We start from the raw sequence: 12,587 nt of genomic DNA on the forward strand, positions 1-12,587 counted from the left end.
ACCTCCTAAGACGGATCCATTGTATTACTCCTACCATACGGACTAGGCCCAAATGACCTAGTCTTCATCGTTTCTGTGGCACAGGCTGCTGTGGGCTCCCATATCTGTTATAATCCGCAGGGGCTTCAAATCTGAGCTCTTCCTGCCTTTCCGATCTAATGCTTTAGTAACCTTGTAGCCTCACAGAAAGCCACAAGTCTCTTTAAGGGTAACTCGCTCATTTGGCTCAGTGGCATAAAGGCCGAACCCAGGATCTGCCACCTCTGATAGGCCAGTTCTGGGCGATACCAAAGAACATGTGAGGAGGATTCTCCTCCTCACATGTTCTTACACAGGCAGTGGGACACCCGCCAATCTAAGCAGATGAAGGTGATGCCTGAGTTTAGGAGTCCTGGAACCTCTGCAGAAGCAGTTCTTTGAGACTACCCAGACCAATAATGAAGATCACTCAAATCACAGGTTTGGGGTCCACAGGCAGAGTAGGTGAGCCCTGCCTTGCTAGGTCGTCAGCCCATTCGTTCCCTTCCACGCCTGTGTGCCGCGGTACCCATACTGTCAACCCTATTGGTCAGCACAATATCAACAAGTGCTCTCTTGCACTCATGGTGCAAGAGAACGTGAACATGATACTTGAAGAAGATTTTAATATCTCTTTGGCGAAAGACTAATTTGTATCCGTACATGTTTCTGCATAAAAACTTATCAAAATAAATATTTTTACACTAAGAATAATAAAACTACCCCTACCATACGGACTAGGCCCAAATGACCTAGTCTTCAGCGTTTCTGTGGCACAGGTTACTCTGGGCTCCCATATCTGTTATAATCAGCAGGGGCTTCAAATCTGAGCTCTTCCTACCGTTCCGATCGAATGCTTTAGTAACCTTGTAGCCTCACAGAAAACCACAAGTCTCTTTAAGGGTAATTCGCTCATTTGGCTCAGTGGCATAAAGGCCGAACCCAGGATCTGCCACCTCTGATAGGCCAGTTCTGGGCGATACCAAAGAACATGTGAGGAGGATTCTCCTCCTCCTTATTACAGAGACAGTGGGACACCCGCCAATCTAAGCAGATGAAGGTGATGCCTGAGTTTAGGAGTCCTGGAACCTCTGCAGAAGCAGTTCTTTGAGACTACCCAGACCAATAATGAAGATCACTCAAATCACAGGTTTGGGGTCCACAGGCAGAGTAGGTGAGCCCTGCCTTGCTAGGGCGTCGGCCCATTCGTTCCCTTCCACGCCTGTGTGCCGCGGTACCCATACTGTCAACCCTATTGGTCAGCGCAATATCAACAAGTGCTCTCTTGCACTCATGGTGCAAGAGAACGTGAACATGATACTTGAAGAAGATTTTAATATCTCTTTGGCGAAAGACTAATTTGTATCCGTACATGTTTCTGCATAAAAACCTCTCAAAATAAATATTTTTACACTAAGAATAATAAAACTGGCCATACTGAAAATGAGAGTCATACTAAGTGAATTGTGAAATAAACAGGAGATAAAACGCTTCTTCAGGTTTAGAAAATGGATATCCAAGCGCTTTCTTTAATAATAATTGTAACGAAACAAACACGTGTAACGTCAATAAGGTACCAAAACAAAAAATATCTGCCGATTCCTTCAACGGAAACTAACAAACAATTTATACACACTAAATTTGTGGGCGGGCGGTTATACAAAATTTGAAGACTGAAAATTTTATGTATAAAAAACCACTTCGAGAGACTCATTATTATAATGTGTAGTTTGACCTGATTATAGTTGCGTTGTTAATATGGTTAAAACAGTTTTGCTAACATTTTCTCATGCTTGCAAATTTCAAAATAAGTTGAAATTTTGAATAGTTGAATATTCAACTAACATATTTTTATTTTAACCTCAAAAGGTATTTTTCTTTACCATCACTTAAATTTATAACCCACGTTTTTTTCTTCGATCTGTTATTGGAATTTCAGTCTCGGTCTAAATCTATCCACATTAACCACACAGTAGGTGTTCGCGGTGTTGTCGGAGTGCGTCACAAACTCTAAAGATAAATTTTCAATAAAATTAGGATTTGTAAAAACGTGTTCGTAATCCAATTCCGTATAGTCAATGTAGTATGACTAAACAACAGAGTGGCTTTATATCAAATAAACGATATATACACGTACCAAGTTTGATTATTTCACAGTTATAAAATTTTTAAAACCTATATGTAAAAATCTTTTTTACATAACATTTATGTATAAATAGCAATGAACTGATAATTTGCTTAACAATGAAATGATTTTTCCCAATTTTTACGCATAAACTTGCCATGTCAAATGAAACAGGCTGCTAAAATGTCCGATGCCTTTCTTTCAAATCAACGTTTGTTTATAATCTGACGCAATTTTGCAAGTTCTTTCCGAAAGTTTGTCCTCAAAAAATTTAATATTGTCTTTCACTTTCCACAGGGCCGGAAATCCCTGGTGAGGTTCAGTAAATTCCAAAATGAACGTTTTTATCCTCCATCACGAAGTTCTTTACTACTTGTTGATACCCACTGACGATATATTACATCATAATGTTAACAAATGGCACAATATTTTTCAACTTGCGCAATATACTAAGAAAAGTTGATTTCTTACAGTTCTTGCCCAGTTTTACACTGTTGACTCCTCCTCTATCCTTTGTAAAGATATGGTGACGTTATGGTATTTAACGTATGGTTGCTATCCATTTTTCTCAATCCAGGTCGTGGTATGCTGCCTCAGGCAGAGAGTAACCGGTGGTGCTCTTTATTTGGTCTGACCGTCGGAGTAACGATCTTTCTCGCTTTCATTTACTATCTACTTTGTCTTCAATTACTAATCTCTCCATACCTTCCTTTTTTCCTGGTTATGTGTCCAAAATACCTCAATATATTTTGACCTAATGTTGATGTTGAGTTCTGTATTTAGATATTTATGCGGCGTGCTGTGCTGTCCAGGATACTCGTATCATTATAGGATATACCCATATTTCAAAGACCATTATACGTGTGAGTCGGACTTTTTGATGGTCCAAGTTTCTGCAGCATAGGTAGCGATAAGAAATATTGCCATTGTAATGCGTCGACTTATTTTTTCTCATCCACCAACTGTTTGTTGTGTGTTGTTTGTGATAACAGAACCTAATGAGTTGAAACGTCTTATTACTGCATACCCAGCTGCGTTTTGTATTTCCGGCGGGTTATTTCTAGTTCGATCAATATTCATCACATTGGTCTTCTGTGAACTGTCACATTGTGAATTAATTTTAAGTTCATATTCACGACTAATAGTATCTAGTCTGTTCATAATGCATTAAGTTCATCTGTTGATGATGCTAGTACTAAAGTGTCGTCAGCATAGCTGGGATTGCTGGTTTTTCGACATCCGACTGCTATTCCTCCTTGTCGCCCATCGAAGACAATGCGCATGATTCGCTATATTGTATATTGAATAGAGTGGGACAGATATCACATCCTTGACGAATGCCGGCTTCTAGTTTGAAAATATCGGAGTATGTGTTGGTGACTCTTTTAACTTAAGGAACAGTAAGTCAGTCCTAATCACGAAAAGTCTGCATAAATTTTTGTAATGTCTCTTCATAGTTTGGTGTCATTCGATAGATTTTTGAAAAATATTGAAAACATGTTTTTCAGTTTTTAGATCCAATGTAAATTTCGCGAAATATTTGACTGACCCGCTTCTTTTGACACACCCTATAAAAAGCAATATCTAGATATTTTTTAGTTATTAACAAAACAGTAATATATTGAGAACTTCATAAATGTCACTATGTTTGTTCCAAGCGGAATGTAGATTCTGTTGATATACATATTGCAAGATCTCAATCTAACTTCGAAGTGGTCCATATATAAACTTCTCAAAACATTTCGGTACAAAGAATTTCTCTCGCTTTACGCAACTGTTGGTAAAGTTTTTGCATTTCGAATTTACCAAACTTTATCAGGTGCTATATTCTGCATAAACAACCTTGAAATATGCCATGATTACCAATTTGTATTCTATAAACGAGGATTTTCTTAAATAGTATTTGATAGTATCTTCTCTTTCGAGTTTCTACGATGTGTATATTTCATGATATTTAAAAGAGAATTAAAGGTAAATATGCGTGAATTCATAAAATATATAATAGTTCAATAAAAAGAAATTGTTTAATTGCTGGTTTTTGTATTTTGATATACGAGCCCCTTCCCATATCAGTTGCCCCAACGTTAGATTGATAAGAAAATTAAATTTTAGAGAACAAAAATAAAAGCGCATCGTAAATTTTAGAAGTTTTAGTGCATTGAACAACATTTTTGAAATTCCTAATTTCCTAAGTTCTGACAAAATTCTAATGTAAACTAATCCCATATTTCTTGCAATTTTCCTTTCAATTCGTTGACAGAACTGGCGGGATGTTTTCTCAAAGCTTTTTTCATTTCGCGCCCAACGTCTCTATCGGACAAGTCGGGACTGTTAGAAACCCATTCCAGAAGTGGTATGCCATAGTCTTCAATCCATTTTAAACTCTTTTTTGAGGTATGACAACTTGCGCCGTCCTGTTGGAAGACAAAATCTTCCGCTGATGTTAAACGGTGTTCCATAATCGGTAAAAGAGATTCTTATAAAATATTCAAATATTTGTCCGTATTTACAATCCCATCGATAAAATGTAACTTTCCTATACCTTTAGACGACATGCTGCCCCAGATCATGACAGATGAAGGAAACTCTTCAAACTGTCTCCTACTGCTGTCTCCTACTACATAAAAAAATCTCGGTTTTTTTATCATCATATTCCATCATGATCCATGAAAGTCTTCTTCACTCCATCTACTCCATGGCTTTGCCACTGTAAAAATATCATCTTTGTTGGTGAACGATTTCCAAAACTTCACCTAATCAAAATAACCCAGTTTCGTCAGCGTTGTAAATTTGAGAAAGTTGTAGATTATTTTCTGTAATTAAGGTCTCCAGTTTGCAGCAAAATTCCGTCATTGCTTCTCTTCGACACTGAGTTTTTTGCGTTGGATGGTGAGCTCACGAATCTCGTGAAGTTTTTTTGAATCGATGTAACCAACCACTGGATGCATTGAAAGGTTCTTCGATTTTCAAATGTTCGTAATAAATCTCCGCCCGTTTAACACACGTTGGCCCAGAGATTGGTACGCCCTCCGATCTTTTCTGCAAGAACAACTTCATCGAGTGGGTTAAAAGTGCTTTTTATAGCTTTTTAAAAAGACTAAAAGTCGATCCTTTCAATCAATCAGAAAAACTTTTCTCTTGAGTTTAACATGGGTTGTTACCATTTTTAAAACAAAAGACGCGTGTTGAGATAATCTCAGAGTAGCAATTCTTCTCTAGCGCGCAGCTAAACATCACACTCGGCGTAACACACAGTGGCAGACAACAAGCAAATGATTTGCAGGGATTCTCCGAGCACTGATGCTATCGATATTGCATTATACGTCTCCCTCACCGCATGTATATAGTTTCCGTCGAGTGATTTAAATGCAAAAATGCAATTTAAATAATGGGAAATTATACCACGGATAATCCTCAGCCCGGATAACCCGTGCAGGGATAATCCGCAATCCGGATAACCCATGCAGGAATAATCCGCAATCCGGATATCCCTCGCACGGATACTCGACGTTCTACTGTATTTAAATTGTTTATTTTTGTTTTATTTTCGATAAAGGAACTGTGTATTTCTAAGTATTCCCATTCTTTATATACCATGCCCAAAATATTGTGACAACCGTGCTATACTAATATGCTGCTCTAGCGGTGTAAAGGAAGGGAGAATTTAATATCATTTAGATGTATATAATGTCTTATAAACCTTTGATGTATATTGTATTGTTTTGTTTCAGATCTCTGGCTGGCCAGACTGATATGGAGCACTATTGAAGATGCGCGCCCCTACCCCCTCCGAGCCGAAGTCTACATTTCCTACCTACCAAGTGCCTCAAAAGTCAGCCATGAGGGGCAGCGCACCCCCAGTACAAGTTGCAGGGCCATCTTGGGGGGGTCGAGCCGATCCCCCAAGTAGTACCCGTTGCGCCGATGAAGGCGCTCTGTCTGTGATATCCGGCTCAAGTTGCCGTTCAATCGACAACTCTAATATTAGAATGCAATCTGTGACCGAAAATTGTCTTCTGAACTCTGTTACCGTACCAAATATGCAACGTTTAGACCATGGCATGGTCACCCACAATAATAGCTTTAAGTTAGTTAGTAAGTTTGGTGCTTTACTCCCCGGACGAGACATTCCCAATCAAAAGTCTGATGACCTCGAACTTCTACGCGATGACCTCAATGTACTGAATTCAACTAAATACGATACTAAAACACTCTGCGATAACAACGATGAAAAAGACGACCATGATGAATACCAAATGTCGAACATTGAAACTCATACTTGCACAAATAATGACAACAGCTATCAAGAGCTGTACAAGCCTTTGAGACTTAGAGGGGGAGGCGAGAGTTCCCTTAGCACTGGTACTTCTGGATGGGGCACGCCACCTTCTCAACAATCTGGTAACAACAATGGTAAGTACATGTTTATTCGCACGTAATGTAACATAACTTTTACCCTTTGCCTCCAGTGCACTGAGTTTTCAAGACTTCGAGGTATGTAATTGTGACTACCTAAATGCTTCCAATATAGCAATGTATAGGTCCTGTTCATTGTGATTCTCTGTATTTATCACTATATTGGCTTCCATAATTATATTTCTCCATGAGTTTCTATGTTGGGTCATATCAATATCAATCCCCTTAACAGACATCATCATTCTGGCTTTACAACCCTGTGTGGATCCTAGCCTCCTCAAGAATTTCACTCCAGTCGTCCCTATCCATCGACTTCTCAAGCACGTATTCCCATATTTCTCATGTCTTCATCGATGTTTCAAGGAACCTTGTTCTGGGTCTTCCTCTTCTCTGACCAATGGGTCTATCAAGGAGCGTTTTTCTAGCTGGGTCATTTTGTTCTATCCGCATTACATGCCCTATCCACCTCAGACGTCCTATCTCAATATGTTTTACGATATCTGATTCCTGGTATATTTTATAAAGTTCGAAGTTGTATCGTCTTCTCCACACTCCATTGTCATTCACTGCTTTATAGATTCGCCTTAGTACTTTTCTTTCGAAACATCGTAACATGTTTTCATTACTTTTTGTTAGAGTCCAAGTCTTTGACCAATATGTTAGGACTGGGCGTATTATTGTTTTGTACAGTTTTATTTTGTATTTCTCGATATAATTGTGGATTTAAGGAGAAGATTGAGCCCAAAATAGCATCTGTTGGCCGTGCAAATTCTGCGGTAGTATTATTTTCAGTGTTAAAGAGCGCTCCCAAGTATACAAATTCGTTCACTGCTTCGATGACGTCGTTTTCTATAAGAAGTGGTCGTAGGATTTGTTGTTTTGTGCCTATTTTCATATACTTCGTTTTGGTGGTGTTTATTATTAAACCCATTTTTGTAGCTGATTCTTCTAATGCTACATACGTCTCTCGTACTATATAGATCCCGTATCCCAACTTTATTGATATCATCAGCATAGGCAAGGATTTGCACTGATTTATTATATATTGAACTAATGGTTGTGATTTGTGACATACGTATTACTGTTTCCAGAGCCAGGTTAAAGAGTATACAGGAGAGAGGGTCTCTCTGGCGCAGCCCGTTATGTTTTGAAAGGTTCAGACAGTTCCCCTGAATTCATACTCTACATTTAACTTTTTTAAGAGTTAATTTTGTTAAATTTATAAACTGATTTGGTATTCCTCTTTCATTGCTTTGAACATTTCCCTTAACAGATATGTCCTGCCTAATCGTCTCATACCAATTCTTTGGTCTTTTTTGACTGTGATTGACGTGATTATGATTTTAACATTAAACATGCTCGAATCATCTTAATCTATACCCTCTCATTTTGGATCAATTGGTGCAACGAACTAGACTTAAATAAATAATCTATCCATTTTTAATTTTATCCTTTTTTGTAACCACTGATCCATCTAAGTATTCTTATTTCCGCCACACGAATTCGTAGTTCTTTCTTTTTAACTGCTAACACCGTAAGAAACTTCTTCGTTATTTATTTTGTTGACCATTGCTATTTGTGGCTTTGTTAGTTAAACCGATTTTCTGCCAAATTATTTGTTCAATAAACTTATATTTTTTCGATCGTTTTCTGACATTTTTTTTTTCGTGAACAAGTATTCTATTATTTTCGTCTTGAATACATCTAACCTGATTAAAACCTTTTGCTTTCTGTTCGAATCTGTATATGCTAAACGACAGAAATCCGAACACCCATTATAAATTATTTTATTTTAATAAAATTTGGTATACAGGCTTATCTGGGCAAAAACAATAAATGATTAGAATTTCAGCCATATTAGTGTAGTTTTCGTTTTTATTCATATTTTTTTATCAATTTGATAACCACTTAAAAATTTAACTTGTTGTGCCTGTGGTTTTTATTAAAGTGGTTTACAATGCCTAGGGTATGAACACTGAACAAATTTCCATCAACTGAACGAGTTTGACAGAGGGCGGAGAGATGTTTAAGAGAAACCAGTAAACCCGACTTTCTTTTCGGGACATTATGAATAGGATTCACAGAATACTGTACAGATACTGTGTTAAGATGTTATCGGGTTTGGCGTCAAGAAGGCCAAACGCTGAGATGGAGTGACACAGGGTGTAGTCGTACAGAGCGTCAAGATCGTCGTCTAAGTTTGGTGGTTTTAAAAGACCGCTTCGCCACTACCAGGCCTATTGCAAATCATTGGTTTGTAGAATATAGAATTGCGATGCTAACAATTTATTGTCGAATTCGTAGTTTTGACATTTTTTCATTTCGGTCACACTGGGTGCTACCTCTTACCCTTGAACATTAACGTAATCGTTCTGAATGGCACAGGGAACGATTGGCTTGGGACCAATAATGGAATGGAGTTGTCTTTAATCATGCATCTCGCTATTTAGCGATGGTCAGCCAGGGTCAGAAGACGACGTGGTAAAAAATGAAATCCAAAGTTTTTTGTAGAACGTCCCGTGCACCACACTGTTGGGTTTATGGTGTGGGATGCATTGCTTATGGTTCAAGATGACCTCTAATCGTTCTCAGAGGAAACATGATAGCTCGGCGATACTTAGAAGAAATTGTGGGATATCATACTTTTAGACAGTCCAACATCCAATTTTTTAGCTGGATTACGCAAGGCCACATACTGCGAAAGTCACCATGGACTTCTTTGATCAGGCTGGGGTCAATCTTTTGCCCTGCCCCCCGAAATCCCCAGATTTATCCTCAATTGAATACGTTGAGACATGATGGATCACAAGACTTCTTAATTTAGTGCACAAAGAGGCTTGGGGGCATTTCTGGAGGAGTTAATTAGGGCATGGAACGAGATACTGCAGAAAGATATTGACATCTTTTTTTTATTCAAGTAATACTATAGTTGGAAAAAACAAAGTGTTTTGCTCACGTTAGAGATCGAAGGAAGGAGTTGGGAGAGGTCTATGTTCAAAAATGGACGATAGAATGCTAAGAAAAGGACTATAGTTGAAGCTATTAAGTTGAAGTAATATAAAAATATCGTACGGCATTTTTGCAGGGGAGATCCTTTCGGAATGTTCCGGCGCCAATTTCATATTTAACCCTATTTCAAGTAGCTAGTGTCGATGCTGACTTACGTGCTTACGTGACCTCCGAAGCACGGTGAACGGCTCGTATCATTTTTAGAAATGAAAGTGTCGTTGGTGCCGGGCTTCGGACTCGTGCGTTCTGGCTAGAAGGCCATTATCTGGCTGGCTTAACTAGGGCTGTAGTACCGCTGATCATGTGATGAACAATTCTTCACTGAAATTGCACTAGAACTTTCAATATGAAGTTGTGCGATGAGATTTAAGGTCATTCACAATATGACCCAGCAATTTCCAATATCTGACTTTATTTGTAGCTTTATAAACATTTAAATTTGCCCAAAAAGTTCTTTTATGAAGTTTTTGTAGATTTTAATTAAATATTAGAACTTGAAATGAACTTTATTTTTCTCTGGGTTCATGGGTTCTCCCATGCTTTCTTTAAATTCTGCATTCCCTTTTTTTGCTGCTTTGTTCTGAATGTAGTCTTGATAAACGCTACCTACACCAGTTACTTACAATAGTTTTATCAGAGATACAGAATTAAATATCTATATATTCGTTATACAAATACAAAATCTGTTATCCACACTTGTCATTTGTACCATTCATCTTTAACTTTACTGCAATGTGTTTATACTCAAAATACAACGTTACACATATATCCTCCATAAAATTTCCACAAATTAAAATATTGTTTTTGTTATTAAAATATTTATCTTTTCGATTATAAATAGACTTTAACATTACTTGTGCGTGGTCAGGAAAATGATTTTATTTTTGGAGGAAACAAATTAATGTTTATTGCGTTTTAGTTCCATTCAAGTTACATTTCAAACATTGCTGTTACAGACATATTTATATCTATGTATTAGTTTTGATACATTATTCCTTATGTAATATTAAATTCAAAACAACTTTGAGATAGCGACAATTATCGCAAAATAAGTGAAAGAAACGCTATCTATGTTAATATGAAATTGTTTTATTTTGTGTCTAATGTTTTTTCATTGCATGTAAAGAAAAAAAAAAACGTTTATAGTATTGTTAATGAACATGCGCAGATCAAAATAATTACTGCAAACATACGATAACGAAGCTTTTTATGCTATAAAAAAAAGTCTAGATACAAAATTTCTTAAACAATGCTTTTTTATTTGTTTAACTTATTATTTATTTAACTTTGTGATGCTGCTGTCACCTGCTGTGGCAGGTGACAAATTATTTCGATAAGTGAATACAATTTCGAGGTTGTCAAAGAATTCAAATACTTGGGAGCAGTGATAACAGCCGAAAACGGTTACGAAAAAGATATAGCAGCTAGAATCATGTCAGATAATAGAGCATATTACTACCTAGCTACGTTGCTTAAATAAAAATTGCTCTCAAAGACAGCCAAAACAAAGGTATATAAAACTATAACTCTCCCCATAATAACGAATGGAAGTGAGACTTGCACACTAAACCGCAAACTACAACGGAAGATCTTCCGGACCATCTTTGGGCCTCGTAGAGACGAGATAATAAGAGAGTGACGACGAAGACATAACCAGGAACTCCAAGCACTTTCTTCTTCTTTTTATGTAGACATGACTGTGTTTTTCAATGTGCCTCCAGTAAGTTGTCGTTCCATAGTTTACGTGGTCTTCCTATTGGGGAACCGTCTCTTGCCGTCTTTACTACTCTATTTGTTGTCCTTCGGCTTATATGATCGTTCCAATCTATTTTTCTATTTTTTACCCAATTCTTCATGTTCTCCACGTTGCATCTACGTCGCATAGTTTAACTTTTGGCTGTGGCCGATAGTTTTTGGCTGATAGTTTTTTACTATCAATTTTTCTAAGCATTTTCATCTCTACTGTTTCTAACATCCTTTTTGTCCTCTCTGTGTCAGGTCGTGTTTCTGCTGCGTATGTCATTGGTCTGATGACTTTTGTAAATTCTGCCTTTTTGGTATCTTTTTTTAGTTCTTACTTTTTTTATTATGTCATCCATAATCAGGTTGAACAATAGAGGACTCAGGATCTCCCCTGTCTTATGCCATTGCCAGCTAGGCATAAGAAAGGAGAGTAGGGAATAGGTTCAGTTAGTTCTTCTTCTACTTTTACTTTTATTGTGTTGTTTTGGTAGATATTTTTACAAAAGGCACCTCTCTGCGTACAATAAGTGGATCGCGTTCTTTAATTTGACTTAGTCAAATGCCTTCTTAAGGTTCACGAAACATAGATATGCCGTTTTGTTGTATTCTAATGATTTCTTTTGCACTTGCCTCATAAATATAGCGTCGGTGCATGATCTTCGTGGCCTAAAAACCTGTTGTTCTTCTGCTAGTGTTCGATTTCCGGGTCCGATTTCCAGGCTCCAAGCACTCTATGGAGATAAAAGCAGTACAATACATCAAATCGTATAAGATGGGCGGGACATGTACTCAGAGCAAATGATGAAAGAATACTAAATACAACCTTCTGGGAAAGGCCCGATGGCAGAAGGTGTGTTGGTCGCCCAAACAAAAGATGGAAGGATGTGTAACGGGAGGTCTACGTAAGATGAGGGTGCAACAATGGGAAATTAATGCACAAGACTGGCAAGAGTGGAGGAAAACAGTAAACGCGATCAAGACTCACGTAGAGTTGTAGAGCTAAAAAATAAAAAAAAAAGAAGAAGAAATACTGTTGTGGCATGAAACACAAAAATAACGATTATTTAAATGTGTATAGTTCCTACGGTATGATCGTTTTCAAGCTACTGTTAGATCATATGTAATAGCCATTTAGATGTCTAGCGAATCGCTTGGCCTCGTTTATTTTTCAACTGTGACCTGAGAGGTCTTTCGTATTTACCCATTATCTATGTTTTAGTCAAAAATATATAGAGTTCTAAGAAAGCTTATTACCCAAGCCGGTGCTACCTTTGTT

At 37.5% G+C, this 12,587-nt stretch overlaps 1 protein-coding gene across 3 annotated transcripts in view; it reads left to right on the forward strand.

Moving 5' to 3' along the window:
* Nucleotides 1-12,587, forward strand: part of gw (trinucleotide repeat containing adaptor protein gawky) — a 106,078-nt gene that overhangs the window by 40,185 nt on the left and 53,306 nt on the right. For all 3 annotated transcript variants that reach the window (XM_072526702.1, XM_072526703.1, XM_072526701.1), the window contains exon 2: nucleotides 5,875-6,556. In XM_072526702.1, the coding sequence (XP_072382803.1) occupies nucleotides 5,914-6,556 (643 nt within the window). In that variant the 5' untranslated portion in view covers nucleotides 5,875-5,913. The remainder of the gene's footprint in view (nucleotides 1-5,874; nucleotides 6,557-12,587) is intronic.

This window comes from Diabrotica undecimpunctata, chromosome 3 (genome assembly GCF_040954645.1).
Source record: "Diabrotica undecimpunctata isolate CICGRU chromosome 3, icDiaUnde3, whole genome shotgun sequence".
In the NCBI taxonomy this organism is placed as follows: Eukaryota; Metazoa; Arthropoda; class Insecta; order Coleoptera; family Chrysomelidae; genus Diabrotica; species Diabrotica undecimpunctata.